Source organism: Schistocerca gregaria, chromosome 1, assembly GCF_023897955.1.
Source record: "Schistocerca gregaria isolate iqSchGreg1 chromosome 1, iqSchGreg1.2, whole genome shotgun sequence".
In the NCBI taxonomy this organism is placed as follows: Eukaryota; Metazoa; Arthropoda; class Insecta; order Orthoptera; family Acrididae; genus Schistocerca; species Schistocerca gregaria.
In genome coordinates this window covers 698,315,419-698,341,913 of record NC_064920.1, presented here as the reverse complement: position 1 = coordinate 698,341,913, position 26,495 = coordinate 698,315,419, and the positions used below count along the sequence as shown (strand labels likewise).

General features: G+C 40.3%; 1 protein-coding gene across 1 annotated transcript; it reads right to left on the bottom strand.

Annotated features, from left to right (window-relative positions):
- Positions 1-7,637: 7,637 nt before the first annotated feature.
- Positions 7,638-23,956, bottom strand: LOC126365252 (uncharacterized). Its single transcript, XM_050008127.1, has 3 exons — positions 23,444-23,956; positions 23,158-23,304; positions 7,638-8,264 (listed from the first exon to the last, which is right to left on the bottom strand). Exons 1-3 carry the CDS (start codon positions 23,687-23,689, stop codon positions 7,806-7,808), a joined length of 852 nt encoding a protein of 283 aa, XP_049864084.1. The 5' UTR covers positions 23,690-23,956; the 3' UTR covers positions 7,638-7,805.
- Between the last annotated feature and the right edge of the window lie 2,539 nt (positions 23,957-26,495).

The window sequence follows — 26,495 nt, the reverse complement described above, 5'->3', positions numbered from 1 at the left end:
CTTACTTCTGTAATCTATGCTACCGTCGATTTCTTCTTCCGGAAACATAGTAGTAGTTTTGTTAGTCTATTTCCACCCATTCGGTAGAGGTGTCCGAAAAAGGTTAATCTTCGTTTGGCCATTACTTCAGATATTTTCTCTATATTTTTTGTAGATCTCCTCATTACTCCTAATTTTCTAACCATCTGCAGTTTTTATTGCAGCCATTATTTTTCTAATAATCCTTATTTCCAGTACTTCTAGTTTTTCCATCTTATAGTTCATCATTAGGTATTCAGATCCATATAAACATTCTGGTCGTACCACTGTGGTGTAGTGTTTCAGTTTTGTTTTCCTAGATATACATTTCTTGTTGTTAATATTTTAGGTTAAATATTTACATATATTGCAGATTTTTCTAGTCCATTCTGTTGTATAAGTTTCTCCAAGATATTTAAATTTATTTACTCACTCTAGTTTTTCCTATTTGTTACTATGAATTTAGGTGCATTTTTTATACTTGTCATGAATTTTGTTTTTTCAGCTGAAATTTTGTGACGAGTTCTGTATGCTATTTTTTCCAGAAGGTTTATTTGAATAACTGCTTCTGTCAGGTTTTCTGAAAGTATTGTAAAATCATCCACAAAAGCCAAGCAGTTTACCTTAATTCTATTTGTTTTCCTTCCCAGAGTTATTGGTTCAATTTTGTGATTTTTTAGCTCCGAATTCCAGATCCTTACAATTTTTCCTAGAACACAATTAAACAGCAAAGGTGATAAACCATCACCTTGTCTAACACCAGTTTTTATTTCAAACAGCTGAGATACTTATCCCATAAATTTGACATTAGATATTGTTGTGCAAACTATATTTGCTACTTTTGATGAAACACCAAATTCTCTAATGACCTTATCTATTGTTTCCCTGTCTATACAATCAAATGCTTTCTTTAAATCAATAAATGACACTGTTATTGGTTTACTGGTTAACATTCGATGGCGAATTATTGACTTTAAGTTAAAAATTTGTTCTGCATAGGAAACCACCCTGATATTCCCCCAGTTGTTTGTCTAAAGTATCTAAAACTCTGTTCAGGAGAATTTTTGATAATATATTGTATGCCACTGGCAGAAGAGATACTCCTCTGTAATTATTGCCGTTCTGTTTGTCTCCCTTTTTATGTAGTGGGTGCATTAATGCTATTGTCTGTTCAACTGGAATCTTTTCAGTTTTCCAAATGTTGTGAAAAAAGAGGCCATTTTCATCTTTGAAATAAATACTTGGTGCCTGATATCCTTTAAGTACGTGTTTAAATGTTTGGTAAAAATTTCTAGTATTATTTTTGGTGGCATTTTCTTCTATTTCAATAAGCTGAGAATTTTCAAAGTTTCTTTTGATTTTCTGGATTATTTTTGATGTTCCTTTTCTTTGTTGTCTGAGTTGTTCAAGGTCTACTTTTTTCAAACATCTCCTTTTTCTCCATTTTTGAGTTCTTTGTATTAGTGCTTCTTCACACTCCTCATCCCATCATCTCTTCTTTTTATTCTTGGACAGTCCTGAAGGTTTCTCTGCTGTTTGAGTTATTTGCATCTGGAGTTCACACCAATCACTGTCTTTACTTGTCTCAATTTCTTCTCTAATTTTTTCTATATTTTCTTATTATAATTATATAATTAATATATTATTTCATATATAATAAAAAGTTAAAAGAAAATAAATGTAATATGGGTGATATGGTGTGATTCAGCAAACATAAAATAAGGAGACCCAAGCATGGCCTTTTCTTTGGGGACATTAACATTACAAGATCACAGTTTATTAGCAGAATGCCTTGTTTTGTTATATTTATAAATTTACATTTGGGAGGATGTCAACCCATTGGACACAACACACACATGTGAACTCTTTGAATATTAAGCCCTTTCAAGCTCTGTTAAATCATTCAAAAACAGATGCCTTTTAAATCAGAACAAACGGAATAACCGATAAGAATTCAGATATCTAACTTCCAAATTATAAAATTCTTTACCCAAATCTTTTTGCAGAACCACAGGAACTCTCCTACCATTTTTTTCTGTACCTTTTTAAAAACTTTTTATCTGCTAGCTTCAGATTTTGACTTCTCTCCTACTATTTTTATAGTTTTTCAAAAACTTTTGATATTACAGCTCCAGATTTGTCTTTTAAAGCTGGATATAGTCTAATGTGGTGGGGGAGAGGGAAGAGTCCTAAGATTAGATTAGATTAGATTAGATTAATACTAGTTCCATGGATCATGAATACAATATTTCGTAATGATGTGGAGCAGGTCAAATTTTCCAATACATGACATAATTCAGTTAATTTAACAACATAATTAAGTTAACAACTTTTTTTCTTAATTTATATCTAAAAATTCCTCTATGGAGTAGAAGGTGCTGTCATTCAGAAATTATTTTAATTTCTTCTTAAATACTTGTTGGTTATCTGTCAGACCTTTGATAATATTTGGTTAAGTGACCAAAGACTTTAGTGGCAGTGTAATTCACTCCTTTCTGTGCCAAAGTTAGATTTAATCTTGAATAGTGAAGATCATTCTTTCTCCTAGTATTGTAGTTATGCACATTGCTATTACTTTTGAATTGGGTTTGGTTGTTAATAACAAATTTCATAAGAGAGTATATATACTGAGAAGCTACTGTGAATATCCCTAGATCCTGCAGGATGATCTTGGGTTGACTCCAGCTATTATTCTGATTACAATCTGCCAATCTGCAACGGGGTACACACTGTTAGGAAACTTGCTGGCAGAATGAAACAAACTACCTCGATAGCACAACTTCTGTGGACGTCACCCACAAAGAAAGTGAGTCTCACTCATTTACATGCAATTCTTTTGAGTCGGCGTAGCGTAGTGGCACACACTTGTAACTTCGTAGGACACACTCACGAGTCTTTTACTCATATGTACAACAAGGCTTAACGTAAATAACCAACCGTCTTTTTGTAGAGTAGCTATATTTACGTGTTCGTTTATGTTAAAGATACCATTGTTTGTATCTTCAGTGAAGTGTTGATGTCAACAGTGGAATACTTTCAAAAAACGCTGTGCTTATTTGCTTTCCTCCCTTTATTCTCGTTTTCACATCCTCCTTTTCTGTTCCAATATACATAGAAGCCAAAACTGATAGTTTGTATTACACTGATGGATACTTCCTCAGCAAATCCGAATGCTTACAGACACGCTTAACGGTACACACGACTTAATCTCCGACTTCATTTACACCGATAACACCTAGAAATTAATGTATTAGGTTGGTGCATAAATTCGTAGCATTTTTGTTTTGCATGTTGGTATTTCGGTTGCTGCGAGTTTATTTATCGATCGTCATTTTTTTATTTGTAGTTCATTGTTGCTATTTGAGTTAATATATTGTCATTTTATTATTTTGAGATAGTGAGTGGAGCTGTGGACGCTGCAGAAAGGAGGGCCGAGTGGAGAAATCGGAACATATTCTTCTGTTTTAAGTTCAATAAAAGGGTGGCAGCAGAGGAGGCGGTCAGAAACATTTACACCGTGCATGTGGATAATGCCATTGTACAGACCACTGCAAGAATATGGTTTTCTCGTTTGAAGGAAGATCCACATTCAGGAAGATCTTCGGAATTTGATGAAAATCGTTTAAACGCATTAATCCACAGATCCATGTCAGTGTACTCGAGAGGTATCCCACGACTTTTACCATGTCAGTGTACTGAAGTAGAATATAGGAAGCCCTTTGCTAGTATGCAAACTGTTAATTACACATCTTTACTGGAAATGTTGTAAGTGTTTGGAGAGAGAGTTCTAATAAAATAATTTTTAGACTGGTTGCATACTGCGTGTTCACAGGTCGGGCTGACGAGATAAAACCCGCTAGCGTTGCTTCAGCTGCTTCCTGTCAGACGTCCCGAGGCAGACGCTGAGGTAGCAGAATGAACACAAATGCATGTGTCGCCCCTTTTCTTTCAGCTGCGGCATACCACGGCTGCAGGTTTGCTGCGGTTCTCTCCTCGGTCAGATGCTGCACGACATACATACTCTCTGTGCGGCCGAAGGCGTGACGGCAAGTGACTGCAGCACCTGCTGCTGGGTAAGTCAAGTATGGGCAGTTATGCGTAGGTCTCCGCTATCGTAATTTTAAATTAATTGTTTGTCCATCCAGTTCCCATCCTATGCTCGTAGGAGTAACTGTATTTTTAGAGTGTAAGTTTTAATTATTTTCTCCACTGTTTGTTTGCGAGACTTCTAAAGCAAAACTTGGTTCAAATGGCTCTAAGCACTATGGGACTTAACATCTGAGGTCATCAGTCCCCTAGACTTAGGACTTCTTAAACCTAACTAACCTAAGGACGTCACACACACATCCATGCCCGAGGCAGGATTCGAACCTGCGACCGTAGCAGCCACGTGGTCCCGGACTGAAGCGGATAGAACCGCTCGACCACAGCGGCCGGCAAAGCAGTCTTACAGCGATGTCACACGCACTAATAATGTGTAATTGCTACATATATATATTGCAGTGTGTTATTTGTTGACGCCCAGTACTTTAAATCTGATTTACGTCCCTAAGACATTCTTATAGTGCCGTTGGAACTTAGAATGTAAACAGACAACAAAGAAATTAATCAGAATAAAAGGCCATGTCAAATTAAACATTCCACCAGCACTGCTGTGTGGTTGACACGCCTCCATGCACCAAAGACAACTAAAATTTATTTATAAGGACGTCAAAGTCCGAATTTTCTTTTTCCTCGTACAGATGACAAACAAAATGTTTAATATACAGGAGACTTTAGCTAGTATTCAGATTCTTAATAAAACATCGTTACAGCTGGTGTGATGTCAGTATGTTGAACCCTGTCGACTGTTGAGGCAGCAGTTCGAAGAACCGTGCTCTCAGTACACATTTTCACAGAAATAGAGGTGCCATGTGTCGATAAGACTCAGGTAGGTTCCTACGACTCGGTTATATGCAGTACCTCAGATGCAGGCTGACGCTCATCATGGAGACTGGACACAGCATGCGACGCGCATGCAGCAACTTTACCACCTGTTTTTTGCAAAATCTGCCATGTCGTTATTAAATTATAAGGACACTGTGCTGTCAAAGTAACTTGCGTTATATGGGTCAAAAACGGAGGACGGCGATGGAGCCATACAAGGTACACAGCCGAGAATAAAGGGTGTAATACGCCTAGGGAAGCTGTCCACGGTTTTGCAAGCTGATATATGCCCGCAGGGCGCACGGGGAGAAGAATTTGCTTAGACGCTACCAAGATTATAGCGTCTACATTTATTCAGATATCTAAGCAGTTCTGAAATCTGTCAGCCCCTGCAATGACATCAGAGTTCGTTGCATAGTGCAACAAAGCCTTTGAAAGACAAGGGAAAATGAAAGAATAAACCTGCTAGGTGTAAATGGTCAATCAGGAAGCAGTGGCAATGAACAAGCTGGTAGTTTGTCTGGACAGGGGTGGCGATTTCATTTATTGCACTGGAACCTGTCCTAACCATCACAAAGGCGATAGTTAAATAAAAACGACGAAATTGGATCAGAAGGCAGCATGTAGAATATTCGACAACAATCCAATAAAACCAAAAATATGGCAAGTTAGTGGTGTCAAGCCATGTTTTAAGAGAAGTTCTGTAGACCAGGGTTTGAACAGGAGACAGCCTAAACTCATGGTGAGACTAATGACAGGCCATGGGAACGTAACACCTACACCTGATTGGTATAGAGAATGAATTCTCTGGGTGTAGGTGATGAAACCACACTACACCTAACCTTAAAATGCGAAGTGTTGGAAATCAAAACATATAGACTATTTGGGTCATCAAGTCCAGAAGAAATTATATCTAACAAAATAGTAATAGGATTCCTGCCAGACTCTAAGGGTACTGGTTGGCTCTAGTAGAGTCACAGGGAATGAAACTACACTATAAATATTGTTTCGGTGTGAACAATAGTGGGCTAGGACTACTGTTGCTTTTATCTCCCTGTTCAAATCATAACCTATGGTAATATTTGAATGTAGAATAACTCTGCTGTTGATGATCTTTTCACTACAGTGTACAAGCGAATGACGAAACTCGCATAACTGGAATAATAAGAATCACATTAATTTTTATTGCACCATTTTTACGTAAAGAGATTGGCCTGTCCTCAGATTAAAATGGGAAGTGAAGTGCTTACAGAAAAATGGCCATTACTTTGCTGGTAATAGTGTTAATAAAGAAACCAAACATGAAGGTTACAATTTTGCCTCACTAGTTATGGTAATATTGCTATCAATTTTTCACAAAAAGTGTTCAATTTATTGACAGGTGCATCTGCATTTTCGCCCATCCCACCAGTTTGCCAATTTTATGGCCTGCGCTGCCAAATCAATTGTAGTCTGATGGACAAATACTTACTTTCAAATCTGCTTTTTATTGCGGCTAAGAGACAGTGGCTGGTTCCTGCGAATAGCCTCCTTTAACTATGATGTACAGACCACAAATGATGAAACTCTCTTAACTGGAATGATAATTAAATTAATTTGTTGTTATTAGAACCTGCACCCTGCTCCTCTCACCACAGAGCACAGATCGTGAATGAGCCCTGCTTACTGAGAGCAGTGGGGTCGCCCCCAGGGGATTGGCTGAGGTCATTGTAACACAATTTGCCCAGAGCAAAGTGGGGGAGAGTGATAAATGGAGGGGAAGGAGGGTAGGAGAGAGGGGGGGCAAGGAGGGGTGGGGGTGACCTTGAATATAAGGAGGACAAATCCATGAGCTGTTTTCTGGCACCAGAAGAAAAGTGCTAAGATCAGAAATTTTCTGTTCAGAGCGTACACTGCCCTCCTGCTCAAACATTATAAATACTTGTATATTTTTCCACTGGTATTACATCTATATTATTCTTTTTTTTAGAAAATGTACACTATAAATACGTCAACAGGAACCTCACTTAGTTTCACCACCCTGGACTTCTGCTGGGCTTAGTGCACCACTGTAACCACATAAGCTAAGCTGTAGGTAAATTAAATGCCACAAACACAACTGACTGACCTTTACATGCAGCCTACACACGTTCAGACAAACTTCGCTCAGCAACTCCAGTATCATCTTGTTCCTACTGCTGATTGGGAATTGTTCATAGTAGATTCACTGAGGTTAGGTTTGACGAGATGCCACTTGTTAACAAGCAGAAACAAAAGTCGAGATATGCCTTGGTTGTTTTGGAGATAAAATGGCCAAGAAAAGCCGAGAGAAAGTAGTGGGCAAAGAAGTAGTTAATGGAAAGAACGAGATTTACCACACTCTTTTACTTAAGAAGCTGGGAGCCGATGATTTTCGCAGTTATTTTAGAATGGGTGAAACATGCTTTTCGGAGCTGGTGAACGTCGTGAAACCGTTTTTAACAAAACAGAATGCTAACTTGAGGAAGGCTGTGGCTGTAAGCTGTGAATAGAGGTTGTTAGCCACATTACAGTTCCTAGCCACTGGTGGAAGTTACGAGGACCTCAAATCTGGTGCTGTTGTATATCCACAATTATTATCGAAAATTTCCTGAAACCTGCAAAATGATTTATCGTTGCCTGAGGAAATACATCGAGGTAATGCAAAACAAAATCAATCAAATAATATTCAGGTATACTTTATTATGTGTGTAGTCCTAAAATAGGAAAAAAATATTTATTTTACATGCTGTTTACATAATTTACATTTACATAATGTAATGTTGAAACAAAGTGAAACAAAATAAAACAAATGAAACTCACATAAGGAAACAAAAAGGTCATCCAGAATATTTTCCCCACCTTCACTCTCTGTTATATGTATTTATGGTGGAGGAGAGACAGGGAGATGGTTGTGTGTTAGTGGAAGAGGAGGACAGGATGTGTGAGACTGGGGATGGGGATGGGACTGGGGCAAGAGTTGGGATGTGTGTGACAGGGGGTGTGGATGGAACTGGGACAACTGATGTTTGTATCACTGGAAAAGAATGTGGCTGGGCCGGAAGAATTACAGTGGATTGTGTGGACAGGAGGCCTAACTTGCCAAAACAAATAACTTCAGATATAAGTTTCTGAGCTATTGCCTGTTGTTGAGGCTGCAGCTCCCTTAGCTGCTCAGTATATGCTATGGCTAGTCCGTCCCACTGGTCAGGTTTTGACGTAATTAACTTTTTTGTTAAAGTAATTAATTCCTCTCTGTTTTTCTGTTCCTCTCTCTTCCTCTTACTTATATGCCTCATTTCTTGCGATTCCATATAAGAGTCCTGAAAATAATGAAAATGAACGTAAAGAAATACGTTTTATAAACAATGTTTTCATGTAAAAAAACTTTTTTTCCGATGCCATAGTCAGCAGCTGATTGGGAAGTTATTACAGAAAGTTCTGAAGAGAAATGGAATTTTAATTACCGTGTGGGTGCCATGGACAGATGGCATGTGGCTATAACAAAATTGCCTGCGAGTGAAGCCCCCTATTATAAACTAAACTCCGTCGGAACAGGCCTCTGAAGACCAAACAGTACTGAGCGACCTCCTCAGCCTATAGGCATCACGGGACGCGGATATGGAATGGTATGTGGTCAGCACAACCCCTCTCCCAACCGTTGTCAGTTTACGAGACCGGAGTCGCTACTTCTCAGTCAAGAAGCTCCTCAGTTTGTCGCACAAAGGCTGAGTACACCCCGCTTGTCAACAGCGCTCAGCAGACCTGATGATCATCCATCCAGGTGCTAGCCAAGCCCAACTGTGCTTAACTTCGGTGATCTGACGGGAACAGGTTTTAACACTATGGCAAGGCAGTTGGCCCTATATTACAAATACAGTTTTTCTGTATTATTTACAGCAGTTAGTGCAGATTGCGAGTTTACGTATGCAGAGTTTGTACCATATTACTTGGTCCCCAGCTGCGCAGGTAGTGGTCTAGGGGGCGGATACAACGGTATTGGTGGTGGCATCCTTGTAGACGAGACAGCAAGGTAGGGATGACGTAGTTCAACAAGTGAAACCTTCACACAAACTGCTATTACGTGGAACTTGTAAGCTACAGACAGCGAGTCTGCAAACGCAGATTATGGCAGTTCGACCAATAACTCGACAAGTCAACCATTTATTACTAAAAACGCAATGGGTGCAGCATTACGCTGAAACTGAAACAGCGTGGGCGATTTATTTCCGCCCGTCCTGTACACTTCTTTTTCTGCCAAGTTAAAATTAGCTTCTTTTCCCAAAACACAGCGTAGTTTACACAATTTCACCTCACTAACAAATTAATGCAGCTGCAAACGTGACAGAATCCTGAAATAGCTTATGAAAAGCTCATGTTCAGCATACAAATAAAAGTATAATTCCTTCACTTCTGTTGTTACAAAACAGACGTTCTACTGTTTTCCTATTTATTCACCATGTGTGACACCGCAGTGGAGCGACGCCCACTACAAAAGACGTTTTATTTACATTCAATTTCAGCGTATACGTCGTGAGTGCCATATGACAGGGCCTGTCTCTCGATGTCGATTTGTATTCTGTGTCTCTTAAGTGTCGGTCTGCAGTAGGCCGCTGTTGGCCGAGCGACGTTGGCCGACCAACCGCCGATGTCTCTTAAAATACTGACATTATTTCACCGAAAAGTCCTTAGTCACTCATACGTCGCAGTAGATAAAAAAAGGTCTGCATGCCACTCTGTTTTGCATGCTACCATTGTAAAAAATTCGTTTCGATGATTCGAACCACTTACGAGATATAAGCGATGTTATGAATATTTCACTTACACTCTATTGGAAACCAGTACACTGCACCGCATACGGTCAATTTTCTCAATATTGGCGATAGATATGGATCTCGTCTCCAGTTTAAAGAGTAATTCAATATGTTAGCTACGTTTCGTACGCAGCATTATGTGGTTTAACGTATACCAAACACAAATTCATAGTAACCTATCTTTCACTGCAAAGTATTCGACTAGCACATTGCTTCATATAGAAATAACACAAGAACTATGACTGTTAACGAAATGACAGGCAGTTCATCACGAAGCTAACGATGAGACTATGAGATGCGTCAGCATCAAACTTTTTTAATGAATAATTTCTTTAAAATCGTACGAGAACGATTGCAGTGCAGTAGGCGTGCGCATGCCTCCTTTCCCACAGTGTATATTCCAGCCAACGAGAATTTTGGACTTCAGGACTTTGTTAGGAGGTTATACTAAAGTACCGTCCCATGGGAGGAAAGTTAAAGGCCGAAGGTGAGAGAAAAGGCCCCATTTTTTGGTTTTTCACTTGTATCTCGGAAACGGTACACTGTAGAAAAATGTTTGAGATAAAAATGAAAGCTAATTAAATTTGGATACATATTTATAGAATTCCCGACAGTTTTCGAGATATATGTTATTGAAAATCGTTAATTCGATATAGACTTTTTTACACTTTATCGTCTATCAGTGAAAAGTTATAGAATGTCTAAGATGTTCGATATTCCATTAGAAATGAGTATATTGAGAGCCTGCTGTGTTTTGACTGCTGTAACTTGCTGTCATAATAAAAAAAATTCTTTTGCAAATGAAACAAAGTAACTGCAATTTAAGCACAATACACTTTTATAATTAAAGCTATTATTAAATTATTACGAATCATATAATTAAAGTGTTTACGTGGACTGCTAGTAGTCCAAAAATGAAGAAATGTGCATTGAAGGCAATAAATTTCCACTTCTTGTACGCACCTATTTTAACAGTTTGTCAGTTAACAGCTTACTATGGCAGAGTATTGTGATTATGCAATGTGAGTGCGTTCTTCCTCAATTCATCGCATAAAAAGAAGCGTCAGTGCCGAAATAAAGTACAATATCGAAACAACAAACTTTATTTGCTTTCTTTTCTAAAGAAAGGCAGCTTACAACAGAAGATAGGAATGAGTGTGAGACTACTGAAAGAAATTCTATTGAATGTGATGCTGAATTGCTTTCTGAATTTTCAGTTATTCTTCCACAGTCTTCGTGTAAGGTGTCAGGTAAATCCAACACCTTCCATGAAAACCCCGCCATGATAAGCAAATCCAGTAGTATGTCACATAGCTCCGAATAAATCGTGACATTAAATTAACCAAAGTAATACGAGTAACGAGTGAGCAAATGGAATACCACAGACTAACACAAGAATGCCTAAATGCATGTCGTACCTTCCCACCGTGAGGCAGACGCAGTTCCGAGGGGAGAAACGAGGACAGAAGCCGAGAGCAGAACCGTGTTAAGCTAGAAGGCCCTACGATAACGGACGGAGGGACGGACACCCACGTCTCCAGCTAACCACTAGGGCTCACCACCCGCACGTTTTAGCGTGAGACTTTTTAGCGTCTCTGTTACGTTGCAAACTTTAAAAACATTGCCCCACCACGAAAAGTATAACGTTTCCCATTGGATAGATAGAATTTTTGTAGGCGGAACTTAAGGTTAACATTGAGACCCTGATTGGTCAGATGAAAACACAGCTAGATAGTTTTTTTAAACCAACTTCGGTAAATTGTAGTAAGGAGAAGTTACGAGAGTTAGTTCCGAGACGGCGAGCTGGATGGCTGGTGCGCCGGCCGCTGTCGCCCTGACGCTGCCTAAACATCGACAAGGTAATGAACGCACGCGATGCCGCATTTTTGAGCGCATAAGGCTTCACTCAGAACTGCAGAAGACTCATCTGTTACACCCCCTTTTTGCGTAATACTAGTGTCGATCGTTAATTAAAACTCATGGTGTTCACATTTGCCACTTGAAGTAAAGATCTGAAACGCGATGATTTTTCTATTTTATAGTTATTGAGAAGCCACATCAGCCACTGCAATTTACGACAGGTTAGATAAGTAATTAAAGATAATTGAGGGTCACTGTAGACCATTTTGATAGTTTTCTCTTTTGTGAAACTTAATTTAATCCTAGATTATAAATGTGATGTGGCATAGGTCATCCTTCGATCGATTGTAGAACTTGGAAATCCATTCAGGGAATATTCGTTCACATTTTTGTTGAACGCAGTTGGTTTTTACCATCCTGTATTAAAACATTTCCTTTTATCAATAGTGCAATTTATAAACGATGTTTTGTGAGTAGAATAAAATTTCCAGTGGTAAACTTAACTGCCTTTTCGACGTTATTTTACCAGCTAACTAAAAATAGTAAAGCCTTGAACCCTTTCCACTAAATTTAGTTAGTATTAAGATTCTTTTACAGGGAGTGCAGTGGAGCTGACGCTGAGATCATTTAGTATTTGGTTATATCATCGCTAGTCTCACTGAACTCTTCTGAATTCTACATGTCATGTGTGGTCTGGCGTCTCCTTACCAGCAACATGTCCCAGGTTCAAACTAGTTAATTCCCTAAAAAACACGCTCAGAGCGTCGTTGCGCTAAAGTGGTAGGGAGACACGATATAGAACAATCAGACACCACCATGAATGTTTAGATTCGAACGAAAAATGTGCTATTTCTGACCCATCCTTATGTCGCCATCGTAAAAAAAAATTGAGCGTGGAATTACCTATCATAAAAAATTGCAGTGTACTTTGCACAGCGATTGGGGTGGGGCTTTCTGCAAAATGGGTGAAATGCGTTTTAAAAATGTTATAAAAGCTCTACAAAAAAAAGTAACAGGAAGAGTGTTCATTTCTGTACCTTTCACTAAATTTAGAGAAGTTGCTGGAAGTACAGGAGAACTAGGAAAGCACGCCAAGTTAGAAAACCATGTAAAGGCTGTTTCACTTGAAACTTGTAAATTATGAGGATTAAATGCTCCAGTTTACAACAAAATGAAATTGAAAAAGTGCTAAATCACCAAGCAGTGTCTTCTTTAGCCGGCCGGAGTGGCCGTGCGGTTCTAGGCGCTACAGTCTGGAACCGAGCGACCTCAACGGTCGCAGGTTCGAATCATGCCTCGGGCATGGATGTGTGTGATGTCCTTAGGTTAGTTAGGTTTAAGTAGTTCTCAGTTCTAGGCGACTGATGACCTCAGAAGTTAAGTCGTATAGTGCTCAGAGCCATTTGAACCATTTTTTGTCTTCTTTAATTCCTTAGTAAGGAAGAAGCGTTTATTTCCTTAGTAAGGAAGAAATCCCTCTCACACACATCCTGGAGTGGTGCGCCCAAAGCGCTTGCATTTAAAACAGCTCGGTGGATTGGAGACATAGAGCCATATGTTTAAGTGAAGAAAACCTACCGTGACATGCTCTGGGAGTTTCGTGCTATTAAAAATGTGGATGAATAAGTCGAATTTGGTCACATCATCTTCCACACTTTCCATGGTACTCTGCATGTCTACAATGCCTTCTTCAGACCACACAGCTTTCAGGTCTTCTTTGGGGATGTCCACCAGTTTCTTGCACATCACAAACTCCTTTGCTGTAGTTCAACGTGGTGTGGAGCTTAGTTTTAATGGAATATTCCTCCAGATTTTTGGTTTTCTGCAGAATTGTCGTTTTTGGGAACTTGAGGTTTCGACGAACAGTGCCCACTTCGCAACCGCTTGATATGTCTTAATGTAACTTCAATCCCTTCCAAATCCTTTTGAATATAGAAAGGCGAGACTTTTTCAAAATTTCTGTCTCGTTTTAACTAATAAAAACAAATCCCGACTAGCAGTATGGCTTCTGTTACTATAGGTGCTAGGACTATGAAACATTCCTGAGTCTGTAGGACTGGCTACACGAGCTCTCTTGTTTGTTTGCTTGTTGATACCTACTAGCAGCCCACCCGTTCCGCTGGGAGGAAAAGAAGAGAATTTTGAAGGTTCCATCTCAACCCTACAAGTAGCTAGGGAAATAAAAGTTCACCTAGACAGAGCCCAACATATCTATGTAAGCCTTATACAACTGAGGTGCTGCAGGTTCCCCAGAGGTTGCCCGATAAGGGTCACCAGGCCCATACCCAGCAACTGAATGATGATCCCCTGAGGGGAACTGGGGTTAGTAGAAGAGGAATGACCTATTTGCATCCTTACACTGACGAAATCTTGAATACGATTTTTTGCCTATGCTCAAATGGATGCGATAGTGTCAAGTATGATTATGGAAAAGCATCGTCAAATTGCTCTGTCACATGCTCGTATTGCAAGTGAAATTTAAACAATACAGTCACAATATTAATTGAGGAATAATGTGACTACGATAAAGACAATGAGCTTTGACCCAACCACTTCAAACAATAAATCAAGATAATGCCTTGAATGCACATGTTTTTATTTCTGAATGACTATCAGTCCATGTAAACACTTTCGTTATTTGATACGTAACAATATAATAATAGCTATAATTATAAAGAAGTGTTGTACATCTACTTCTACATTTATACTCCGCAAGCCACCCAACGGTGTGTGGCGGAGGGCACTTTACGTGCCACTGTCATTACCTCCCTTTTCTGCTCCAGTCGCGTATGGTTCGCGGGAAGAACGACTGTCTGAAAGCCTCCGTGCGCGCACGAATCTCTCTAATTTTACATTCGTGATCTCCTCGGGAGGTATAAGTAGGGGGAAGCAATATATTCGATACCTCATCCAGAAACGCACCCTCTCGAACACCGCGATGCACAGCGCCTCTCTTGCAGAGTCTGCCACTTGAGTTTGCTAAACATCTCCGTAAAGCTATCACGGTTACCAAATAACCCTGTGACGAAACGCGCCGCTCTTCTTTGGATCTTCTCTATCTCCTCCGTCAACCCGATCTGTTACGGATCCCACACTGATGAGCAATACTCATGTAAAGGTCGAACGAGTGTTTTGTAAGCCACCTCCTTTGTTGACGGACTACATTTTCTAAGGACTCTCCCAATGAATCTCAACCTGGTACCCGCCTTACCAACAATTAATTTTATGTGATCATTCCACTTCAAATCGTTCCGCACGCATACTTCCAGATATTTTACAGAAGTAACTGCTACCAGTGTTTGTTCCGCCATCATATAATCATACAATAAAGGATCCTTCTTTCTATGTACTCGCAATACATTGCATTAAGGGTCAGTTGCCACTCCCTGCACCAAGTGTCTATCCGCTGTAGATCTTCCTGAATTTCGCTGCAATTTTCTAATGCTGCAACGTCTCTGTATACTACAGCATCATCCGCGAAAAGGCGCATGGAACTTCCGACACTATCTACTAGGTCATTTATATATATTGTGAAAAGCAATGGTCATATAACACTCCCCTGTGGCATGCCAGAGGTTACTTTAATGTCTGTAGACGTCTCCATTGATAACAACATGATGTGTTCTGTTTATTAAAAACTCTTCAATCCAGCCACACAGCTGGTCTGATATTACGTAGGCTCTTACTTTGTTTATCAGGCAACAGTGCGGAACTGAATCGAACGCCTTCCGGAAGTCAAGGAAAATAGCATCTACCTGGGAGCCTGTATCTAATATTTTCTGGGTCTCATGAACAAATAAAGCGAGTTGGGTCTCACACGATCGCTGTTTCCGGAATCCATGTTGATTCCAACAGAGTAGATTCTGGGTTTCCAAAAACGACATGATACTTGAGCAAAAAACATGTTCTAAAATTCTACAACAGATCGACGTCAGAGATATAGGTCTATAGTTTTGCGCATCTGCTCGACGACCCTTCTTGAAGACTGGGACTACCTGTACTCTTTTCCAATCATTTGGAACCTTCCGTTCCTCTAGAGACTTGCGGTACACGGCTGTTAGAAGGGGGACAAGTTCTTTCGCGTACTCTGTGTAGAAACGAATTGGTATCCCGTCTGGTCCAGTGGACTTTCCTCTGTTGAGTGATTCCTGTTGCTTTTCTATTCCTTGGACACTTATTTCGATGTCAGCCATTTTTCGTTTGTGCGGGGATTTAGAGAAGGAACTGCAGTGCGGTCTTCCTCTATGAAACAGCTTTGGAAAAAGGTGTTTAGTATTTCAGATTTACGCGTGTCATCCTCTGTTTCAATGCCATCATAATCCCGGAGTGTCTGGATATGCTGTTTCGAGCCACTTACTGATTTAACGTAAGACCAGAACTTCCTAGGATTTTCTGTAAGTCGGTACATAGAATTTTACTTTGGAATTCACTGAACGCTTCACGCATAGCCCTCCTTACGCTAATTTTGCCATCGTTTAGCTTCTGTTTGTCTGACAGGTTTTGGCTGCGTTTAAACTTGGAGTGAAGGTCTCTTTGCTTTCGCAGTAGTTTCCTAACTTTGTTGTTGAACCACGGTGAGTTTTTCCCGTCCCTCACAGTTTTACTCGGCACGTACCTGTCTAAAACGCATTTTACAATTGCCTTAAACTTTTTCCATAAACAATCAACATTGTCAGTGTCGGAAAAGAAATTTTCGTTTTGATCTGTCAGGTAGTCAGAAATCTGCCTTCTATTACTCTTGCTAAACAGATAAACCTTCCTCCCTTTTTTTGTATTCCTATTAACTTCCATATTTAGGGATGCTGCAACGGCCTTATGATCACTGATTCCCTGTTCTGCACTTACAGAGTCGAAAAGTTCGTGTCTGTTTGTTATCAGTAGGTCCAAGATGTTATCTCCACGAGTCGGTTCTCTGTTTAATTGCTCGAGGTAATTTTCGGATAGTGCACTCAGTATAATGTCACTCGATGCTCTGTCCCTACCACCCGTCCTAAACATCTGAGTGTGCCAGTCTATATCTGGTAAATTGAAATCTCCACCTAAGACTATAATATGCTGAGAAAATTTATGTGCAATGTATACCAAATTTTCTATCAGTTGTTCTGCCACTAATGCTGCTGAGTCGGGAGGTCGGTAAAAGGAGCCAATTATTAACCTAGCTCGGTTGTTGAGTGTAACCTCCACCCATAATATTTCACAGGAACTATCGACTTCTACTTCACAACAGGATAAACTACTACTAACAGCGACAAACACGCCACCACCGGTTGCATGCAATCTATCCTTTCTAAACACCGTCTGTGCCTTTTTTTAAAATTTCGGCTGAATTTATCTCTGGCTTCAGCCAGCTTTCTGTACCTATAACGATTTCAGCTTCGGTGCTTTCTTTCAGCGCTTGAAGTTCCGGTACTTTACCAATGCAGCTTCGACAGTTTACAATTACAATACCGATTGCTGCTTGGTCCCCGCACGTCCTGACTTTGCCCCGTACCCTTTGAGGCTGTTGCGCTTTCTGTACTTACCCGAGGCAATGTAACCTAAAAAACCGCCCAGTCCACGCCACACAACCCCTGCTACCCGTGTAGCCGCTTGCTGCGTGTAGTGGACTCCTGACCTATCCAGCGGAACCCGAAACCCCACCACCCTATGGCGCAAGTCGAGGAATCTGCAGCCCACACGGTCGCAGAACCGTCTCAGCCTCTGATTCAGACCCTCCACTCGGCTCTGTACCAAAGGTCCGCAGTCAGTCCTGTCGACGATACTGCAGATGGTGAGCTCTGCTTTCATCCCGCTAGCGAGACTGGAGACTGGCAGTCTTCACAAAGTCAGATAGTCGCCAGAAGCCAGAGAGGATTTCCTCCGATCCATACCGACACACATCATTGGTGCCGACATGAGCGACCACCTGGAGATGGGTGCACCCTGTACCCTTCATGGCATCCGGAAGGACCCTTTCCATATCTGGAATGACTCCCCCCGGTATTCACACGGAGTACACATTGGTTTTCTTCCCCTCTCTTGCTGCCATATCTCTAAGGGGCCCCATTACGTGCCTGATGTTGGAGCTCCCAACTACCAGTAAGCCCACCCTCTGCGACTGCCCGGATCTTGCAGACTGAGGGGCAACCTCTGGAACAGGACAAGTAGCCATCTCCAGCTGAACATCAGTATCAGCCTGAGACAGAGCCTAAAACCGGTTCGTCAGACAAACTGGAGAGGCCTTCCGTTCAGCCCTCCGGAATGTCTTTCGCCCCCTGCCACACCTCGAGACGACCTCCCACTCTACCACAGGTGAGGGATGAGCCTCAATGTGGGCAGTATCCCGGGCAGCCACAGTCGTAGTCCGAACGGGGAATGCGTCGGACGAGCTGGCCGTCCCCGACAAACCCCAATCTGGACCCCCACAGTGATGCCCATTGGCAACAGCCTCAAGCTGTGTGACCGAAGCCAACACTGCCTGAAGCTGGGAGCGAAGGGATGCCAACTCAGCCTGGATCCGAACACAGCAGTTTGAGTCCCTGTCCATGCTAAAAACTGTCGTGCAAAGAACGTCTGAATTAAACTACAGAGAGCCCAAACAAATCGACACAAAATTTATACGGTTATTAAAATACAAGATTGCCTAGTAAATGCAGTAATGCTGCTACCTGCGCACTGCTGACATACTGCTTGGCGGCGGAAGGAGACTACACGATTTTACACTATTCAGGTACAAAAACGCGATGCTACAACTCTCAAATAGTATAATACGCCCGAAATTTATGAATTAAACAATGCAAGTACCAAAAACACGCAAAGAAATTAAGAATTAAACTATGTAACAAATGAGTGAGCTAGGAGTATACGACTTTCTGCTGGCAGCTGCTTATCCAACGGCGGCAGGGAGCACACTGGCTGTGACCAACCGACACTGGCCGTTCAAAACAAAAACAGAAGACAGCCGACTACGCGAATTTACACTATTCAGGTACTAAAACGCGATGCTACAACTCTCAAATACTATAATACGCCCGAAATTTATGAATTAAACAATGCAAGTACCAAAAAGACGCAAAGAAATTAAGAATTAAACTATGTAACAAATGAGTGAGCTAGGAGTATACGACTTTCTGCTGGCAGCTGCTTATCCAATGGCGGCAGGGAAGACACTTCAATTGTAGTTACTTCATTTTCATTGTTCAGGAGTTGCTATCCATCGTAACAGCATGTTACAGCATTTAAAGCGCAACGGGCTCTCAAAATACTGATTTCTAGAGAAATGTCAAAACTGAGCAGACATATCGGAGAAATTCTACAACTTTTGATTGGTTGAAGATAAAGTGGCAAAAGTGTATCAAACTGAAGGAGATTTAATGGTCTACAACTTCGTTTCGAACAACTACTCCGAGGAACAATTGTGGGAGGCAGCAGAAGCAAAAATTTAACAAAAACAATGAGGTAAAAATGATTTTTTTTCGAAAATCTGGGATTTTCAATAACGTAAATCTCGAAAACCGCAGGGAATTCAGCAAATGTGCATCGAGACAATTTTATAGGAAATTCAATTAGTTTTTTTTTATTTGCAACATTTTTGTATAATGCACCATTTCTGAGATATAAGCGAAAAACCAAAAATTGGGACCCTTTCACCCCCTCCCGCCTTTAGCTCCCCTCCAGAATTGGGAACTTATTACGTTTACCTCCTAACTATTCCTAGCAAAGTCATAAAATCAAAAATTCTCACATTTTCCATGCTCTCTACAGTGCGTTCATTGACTGGACTATGTAGCCGAGGCGGGAGACAGCGAATCTACATAGCGGACGAAGCACAGCACTCGGCTGCAGTCATAGTGGTACTGTTGTGGCATCGACAACGGTTGTCAGACGTCATCGCCAGAGGTCACCCAACAACATCGGCCGACACCTTGGTCACAGTGCATCCAATCTCCTCCGTCAGTTTTTGGGGTGATCAAGGACTTCCGGTTAGGTAAGGTTAGGTTAGAACCTATTTAATGTATCTAGTACGTTGATTTAAAGGGTGGAATGGATACCACGACGCCACTGTGCTTGGAGACGAGTGCTGAAATGCGACATTTGTTATTAAAAAGATGCCAAATGCATGAAATGAGCCATATCTGCCTCGAAAGGAACGTGGCGAGTACTTATACTCTGCCCTCAGTTATTGAAATTACCAGACAAGTTTTACGAATGTATGAGATAAAGGGGAAAACGCTATGCCACAAAAGTTAGAAACGTTTTAACTTTGTGATGCCGATTTCCCTCTTCCACCACCCATTAGCATCAGAAGGGGCCACCACCTTTGAAACTAGCATGCTGCAACTGATGATTTTTATATACGGTATTTTACACGCGTGCATTACGAGAATATGTAGTTTCAGTGATGCCCCATATTAAGGTTCTCTCCAAACGACGTTGTTGCAAGTACGGTTAATTATGCTACAGTGACAGGACGTGCAACTTCAGTGCACAAAGATGTTGCCAATAAGGTTATGAGCATATACAGGTTACTTTACGCAGATGTTTCTACTACAAAATGCATGAATAAAATTTGTGAGTGAGAACGCAAATAATATTTAATTAATGACAGGTAGATTTGTGGTTTCAGAGCAGCTCACATTATTCTAAAAATTAACGCAACACGGAAAATCAGATTCTTGCATTGGAAACTTCAATGCTCTTTAAACACTGGTCCATTTGATATGAGAATCGAAGTAACAAGGTTTCACATGTAGTAGTATTTGGGGTGCAAGACTAAAAATATTAGCTTTTAAACTAGTCTTTAGGGTATCGTAAATAGCATCCAACACATAACACAAAAACTCTAAGTCTGTGTTTTTCAGAACGTGTACTGGCTTAAACATTGGAAAGACGTAATTGCCAAATATGTAATACTGAGGTGCCTCTTCTAGATTTATTTGAGTACTTTTTTCTAGAGGTCAAATCACATGTCTACAAATACTAGAAATTAACTTTTGTTATACACAAGTGTTTCATGTAGGGGTCTTCAGCTTTAATCAAATGAAACTATATGGTACCAGAGGTCTTTTTAAGTACCAAACATCTATGATGTATGTATGCAGACTTAAGTGTCAAATGAAAATTTGTACTGAAACTGGGCTTCGAACCCAGGTCCCCTGCTCACTGCATAGATGTGCTAACCACTAAGCCACCTTGGGACAGTGGCTTTGCACAACTGCACAGATTACCCTAGCATGTCTCCCTCCTCAAACCAAATCCCTGTTCACCCATTTGGTATTCCCTCTAAAATCGAACTGCATTGCAGACTCTCTCCAACTGTTTTGGGATAGCACCTCAGCATTGAACTGAACGGGGGATCTTGCCTGAAACCCAAGTATAGGTGCTTTAATCGGATAAAACTGTATGGTTACAGAGACCTTTTCAAGTCTCGAACATCTATGATGTATAAGGCATATAAAGACTGAATCAACGAATGAAAAATTTTACCACAGCCAGGATAAGAACCTGAGTCTGCTTTTCCGTAGGCAGAAGCCACCATGCCAGGGTGGTGCAGTGGTTAGCGCATCTCCCTACTGAACAGGAAACCCTGGCTGAAATTCCAGCCATGGTACAAACTTTCATTCGTCACTTCGGTTTGCATATATAAATCTTCAACTTTACATACGTACTCGAATTGACCTTGAAAAGCAAGAGTACAAACACTCTGCTTTGCTGAATTTATTTAAAGTTGTGCAGACATACTTCAGTTAACTTTCAATTATCGTCACTCAGGAAATGTATGAAAGACAAATGTAAAGTTTAGAACAACACCTAAAGCACTGAAAGTGGGAAAACATACACGATATATGCAAACCAGTTAATGTAACAGACGGAATCATCTCTCTGCTGGCATATAAACGCGATTGAGAAATAATAATGATATGCGGACAACTCATGTCCACTTACCACAGCCAAAGAAACATCCACTGCAACAACTTTTAGTATAAGACATGCCATCCTTCTCAACAGAACAAATTATTTTTTTAAATTTCCAATAAAGATTTTGCCTACTTGTGGTTTCCAAAAAAATCTGCGATTTTAGTCCATAATTTCCGAACTATATGCTGATTATGGTATTTTTGTCCTCAAGGTGCCACGAACTCCTCCTTTGAGTAAACGTGTCAGTTTCTCATGGTCCATGTTTCGTGTCGTGTCTGCCGATATGGACGAAGAAAACAAACTGATTTGAATTTCACCCATTTCCATCCGAAATCTGTAAGTTAGGGCGATAAAATTAGCTACATTGTGACCGCGCACATTGTAACATACGTATGAAATGAAAAAATCCGGCCGACGTCGGTCGTCGGCGGAATCCATCGATATCGATGCCATTGTGATCTCGCCTCAGTAGGTGACAAGCATCTGAAGCAGCTGTCCCTTCGGATAAGAGGGGTGACTTGGGCAGCACTGTGGACGAGAATATGTTTCCGGGCTTGGGTCAAGTTATCTTGAGCGAGCTCTACATGGTGGGACGTATGGTTATGCTTCTGATGGTTCCGTACTGCACAAGACTAATTTCTATAGGAAACTGGGAACAGGAATATTGAAAAACTTAATCTCCTCTGCCAAACAGTGATAAGTTATTTTCATACTTGTGGGGGCACTACATTTGTGTTAAACGGACTTATCATCACACAATTTCCTCTGAAACATATTGTGATGGATTAATGAATTTTTAATTACAGGCTCTCTCGAGCAAGGAGAGCTGTGGAAAATGCCGGATATACCAATAGCTTAGTAAACATGCGACTAAAGCCGTGAACAGTATGGCGACTATAACGTGATGTTATTGGCGATTTTTGGATCTGGCTAAGGTACAGATCAGTCTGTCACCACAACCAGTCTTTTCTACGTTACATTCATTGGCCTCGTAAACTCACAACCTCAATGTTACCCTCCAACCTAAACTATACCTCGGGCTAAGCTACAGATCCGAGTGTCACCACAACCAGTTTCATTATTTTTTTTCCCTTTCAAATACGTTGGCTTCGCCATCTAACAATAAAACTGCAAATATATGCACCAAAAGGAGACGAAGAGCAGCCATTAACATTACGCCACTGGCCGAAGCCAACAACTCAAATCGAGCATATCTCTTGATGCGAAAATGCCTTTGGCATAGGCCTACTAGTTTCGACATTGTGAGAGTTGCATCAGACAATCGGTGAATTTTAAAGCATCCTTTTTACGTGCTCTGCGTTGTACAGTTATGTACAAAGAGAAACACCGTCGCTATAACAGATTCTAGTTTTGACAGAGAGGATGTCGTCAATTTCACATTTCTATCAGCTGACTAGCGTCAATTACAGTTCATTGCTCCTCTAATACAAACCACACAAGGGTTATGAAACGAAAATGAAAACGAAATCCGGAAAGTATCTCCGAATTACTTTAACACTGAGGGGCAAGTACCACTTCAAAACGCAATGCTAAGAAATGTCAACAAGTAAAAATTGAAAAAACTCTGTAAATGATATAAATAATTGAAGTAAAATATGTAAATGAAAAACATAATTTATCTTACATTAATGGCAACATCTTCCTCTTGCATCGTATCTGTCCCATCTCTTGTGTTTATGTTCCTTTCATCTAGGAAAGAAAGAAGATCATAGTACCACAGCCGTGGAGTATAAATTTGTTCTTCTACTCCTGAGCACATCGAGTCTCTCACCTAAAATCCCATACAATAGTGAAATTAGTGGACAATCTCGAAACAAAGCCGTAAAATGTATCAGACAGTTTATGACACTATTATGTGCTATTCACTGTAATCAGATAGCCCTACATTTCTACTGCATGAAATTACTTACCCTCCTCAGTTCTCTTTTATACGCCGTACGCATATTTTCCAACTTACGTCTTAAGCTTACTAATGTGGCGTTGGGGTTGATTTGTTTGTAAATCTCCAGTAAGGTAGTCAATGCTCCATACCTAGCTTCTCTGTTACTATATTCTTCACAAGTCGTGTCCCACAAGCATCTGCTCTCTCTATATTTCTCTAACAGTTCAGTCATTTTACTTCTATCAGCCTCGCAATCTGTCATGTTATTAGCCATTTGCGGTATTGTATTTTTCTCTTGCACAGATAACTAACGCACATCTGTTGGGCTGTCGGCACGACAGCGCTGCACACGGCACAATTTGTTGTGTGTAATGGTGGGGGGTTCGGCTGTCGGAATATAACACCCAACCAACCGCGCAACAAGAATAATTGGTCGGTCTGTTGACCAACAAGTGTGCGCATCTGGACCACTCACGTCCGGTTTGTCGGTCGGTCGGTCGGTGGATAACATTCGATGGAACCATACTGAGAAATTGCATTTTGTCTTAAAAAGAGATTGCTCACAAACGCGATACACTGTCGTCTAAGAGTAAACAACAGACTGCAATGAGACCAAGTTCTCAACAATATAGGGGCGACTGGTAAGCAACATTCACGTGTTCTTTCTCAAACCAGCAAAATGTTACGAAAACCTTGAAATCCAGCAAGAGCACGGAGCAACGATAGTAGTTAGAAGGTAAGTCATCAACGCACGTCTGAATTCTACTTGGTACCCAAAGCATAAGCGTCCAATTGATTCATCTCTGCGGACACGCTACATGAATTTTCTCGAGCTTATACGTGTAATAAATATGAAGATCTTAGACACTACAGTTGTATTTAAAGTAACGCAGAATCAGTCAATGGAACTGCGTATCACTGATTCTTCGAAGCAGCTTGTATTGAAGAATTTCGAATTTTATAAAAGTTGAAATTGTAGAACAATCGGAATTGTACACGTTCTTATTCATCTTCGAAGTTTCCGTGCCAAGTGCCCTTACCTGTTTTGCTATGCATTTACCACAAGAAAGAATATATTTTTACAAGAGTTTATAATGCATTATAGTCGGATTTCATGCATCAGAAATTTTTATGTCAGGAAGCTGATATGACACTTTAATCATTGTGGTCTTAAAATATTGGATATTAACGGCATAAAGTCCGATTTGTAATTGTGGTGTTTGCTAACAGATAAATAAGGCAGATTAGGGTTGTCGTCCTTATGCCAGTGAAGTACCAAAACAGTGCTACGTATTTACTTGGCTTCCCGTCCCCCTAGTAATGAAAAAGTAAAGATTTAGTTTCTTTAGCGTTTCCTTGGAAGTACTCGCGGAAAAAGTTTCTGTAATGCATCCTCAGCAGATATGGGGGAGTACTAAGGGGGGGGGGGGGGGGGGAAATGGATGTTGCCAACGAGTTAGAAATATATAAATGTTTCTTGACTAGCCTATTAACCTCTACGTCGCCGTTAACGACTAAATTGAACTGATAACAGCATCATAATTGTAGATGATTTTAACACAAACGTTAGGAGAAGAAGAAAAATAGTGAATTACTTACTGGTATTGTCCAAAGTTCAGTCATATGGGGTATCAAGTGAAATTTGGGATTGTATTGGGAACTTTTTGTTAGGGGGGACATGGCATGTTATCGTGGATGGAGAGTCATTTGTCAGATGTAGAAGTAACTTCGGTTGTGCCCCAGGGAACTGTGTTGAACCCTTGCTGTTCATGTTGTATATTAATGACCTTGCTAACAATATTAATAGTAACCTCACAGTTTTTGAAGATGATACAGCTATTTATAATGGGGTATTATCTGAACATATCAGTAAGTCACAGCTGGAATCAGCCAACTGATACAGATGCCTTGGTGTAACACTTTGCAGGGATATGAATTGGAGTGATCACGTAAGCTCAGTAGTGGTAAAGCAGATGAGAGACTTCGATTTATTGGTAGAATACTGGGGAAGTCCAATTAATCTACAAAAGAGTTCACTTACAAATCACACATTCAACCGATTCTTTAATATTATTCAAGTGTGTGGGATGCCTTAGTAATAGGATTAACAGAGGATATTGAACATTTACAGAGAAGGGAAGCAAGAATGGTCACAGGCTTGTTTGATATGTGGGAGAGTGTTATTGTTTGAAGATAGGTGTAAACTATCCAGAGGAAGTCTAATAACAAAGTTTCAAGAAGCTGCTGTGAAGGATATATAAAAACACCTTGTGCATCGCTCACATAGGGGTCATGAGGACAAAATTAGAATAATTACATCACCCACTGAGATATTCAAACAATCATTCCTCCCACACACCATACATGACTGGAACAGGATGAAACCTTAATTATTAGTGTAGTGGGATGTATCCTCTGCCATGCACTTTGTGGTGGTTTGCAGAGAGTGGCTGTAGATGAATATCTAAACAATGTAATGTTCACAGACTGTTTCCATGTGATGTATTGTTGCAGCTTAAAACAAAAAATTCAATTTCCATTACTACAGTAAGGGACTAACTTAAACAAATATAAGAAAGTAGTTAATAGTAATGGCCTTTCTTTGTACACTGTATACTAATAAAGCACATATCCTGTCTGATACCCAGACAGTAGTAGATGACACATGTCCAGCTGGCAGCAAAATACAACCCCAATAGTAACTCATTAACAGCATTGTACCAAAACCTGTACATTCCAGAAACAAACATGGGGGCATTGCTAATTATTTATGAAGATCTAGTCAGATAAAAACAGTGGGATCAAGGAAGATTGCATAAATATGAGGAGACTCTACAAATCAAACACTAATTTTGTTAAATGCAAAGCAAATGTTGATTATATTGGATCAGTCCATGTGAAATCATCCAGTAGTCTGGTTCTTGACATCTTAGGGATTGGTAATTTTTTATTTTAATGGTCATAGTTCTTTGCAAGAAAAATCTCAAATTAAAATGTTTTTTGGGCATTTGGTTTCTTAATTACTAATTTTTTAAAGTTTACAAAATTGTGCAGTTTTTGACACTTTTGGACGTCTCAAA

Coding starts and splice junctions, on each gene's coding strand:
- LOC126365252 (XM_050008127.1), bottom strand. CDS start 23,689: ATGGCTAATAACATGACAGATTGCGAGGCTGATAGAAGTAAAATGACT. Junction 23,305..23,443: donor ATAAAAGAGAACTGAGGAGG/GTAAGTAATTTC, acceptor ATGGGATTTTAG/GTGAGAGACTCGATGTGCTC. Junction 8,265..23,157: donor AGGAAGATGTTGCCATTAAT/GTAAGATAAATT, acceptor CATTATTTTCAG/GACTCTTATATGGAATCGCA.